General features: G+C 58.0%; 1 protein-coding gene across 1 annotated transcript in view; it reads left to right on the forward strand.

Annotated features, from left to right (window-relative positions):
• Nucleotides 1-450: 450 nt before the first annotated feature.
• SDRG_13353 (hypothetical protein) overlaps nt 451-901 on the forward strand; it is a 960-nt gene continuing 509 nt past the window's right edge. Inside the window, exon 1 of the mRNA XM_008619435.1 lies at nt 451-894. Within this exon, the coding sequence (XP_008617657.1) occupies nt 491-894 (404 nt within the window). The 5' untranslated portion in view covers nt 451-490. The remainder of the gene's footprint in view (nt 895-901) is intronic.

Below are 901 nucleotides of genomic sequence, written 5' to 3' on the forward strand. Positions count from 1 at the left end.
CCAACATGTTATTCGTGGCATGCACCATAAAGAACCACAAATAACCACAAATAACAGCATTCACGACTGTGATCGCTGCCCATCGTTTTGCAGCTGCTGTACATGTAGCGATTCCAGCTCTGAGAAATTAAGCTCACTCTCAACTTTGGCAGTTGTAGAAGAGAGTAATTGTCGTTGTATACAAGTGCCACCACTCGATTGCCTGAATGTAGCTGCCGTACAAAGTTGGTGCAGACAGGAACGCAACCAACCACGGTGCAGCGTACCTCGAATCATGGCCCCTTGATACGTGATCCTGCCTAATGTGCTGCAAACACTGGCAGTCGGCGAGCTGGAATTCTGTGCGGGCAACACACTCTGGTACATACTCTGCCTTGCATCTGTTGAAAGATTCGGCAGTGCTCCTGCGTCCTCTGCCACACAGCCTCGCCTCTAGTCGTTTTGAGCCCGTGCACGTTTTCGACCACAAACCGATTCATTGCCTGCCGCCATGAAGCTCCTTGCCTCGACGCTCCTCCTCGCCACCGCCGTCGCCAACGTCGACGCGCACGGCCGCATGGTGTTCCCGCCTCACCGCGGCTACATCGGCAAGCTGCCCCAGTTCAAGGACCTCGTCCCCACCAACTACTCGGACCACGGCCTCAACGCCGGCGGCATCGGTGGCACGGCCGGCGGCAAGCACGGCGTGTGCGGCGACCCGTACACCGGCGCGCGCGACCACGAGACCGGCGGCATGTACGGTCTCTTCCCGACCCACGGGTCCAAGGTCGTTGGCGCCTGCTTCGCGCCCGGCGCCACCATCGACCTCAACATCCAGATCACGGCCAACCACAAGGGCTACTTTGAGTTTGGTCTCTGCAAGCTCAACGGCAAGGGCGACAAGGAGACCGAAGAGTGCTTC

Source organism: Saprolegnia diclina (genome assembly GCF_000281045.1).
Source record: "Saprolegnia diclina VS20 unplaced genomic scaffold supercont1.59, whole genome shotgun sequence".
NCBI lineage: Eukaryota > Oomycota > Saprolegniomycetes > Saprolegniales > Saprolegniaceae > Saprolegnia > Saprolegnia diclina.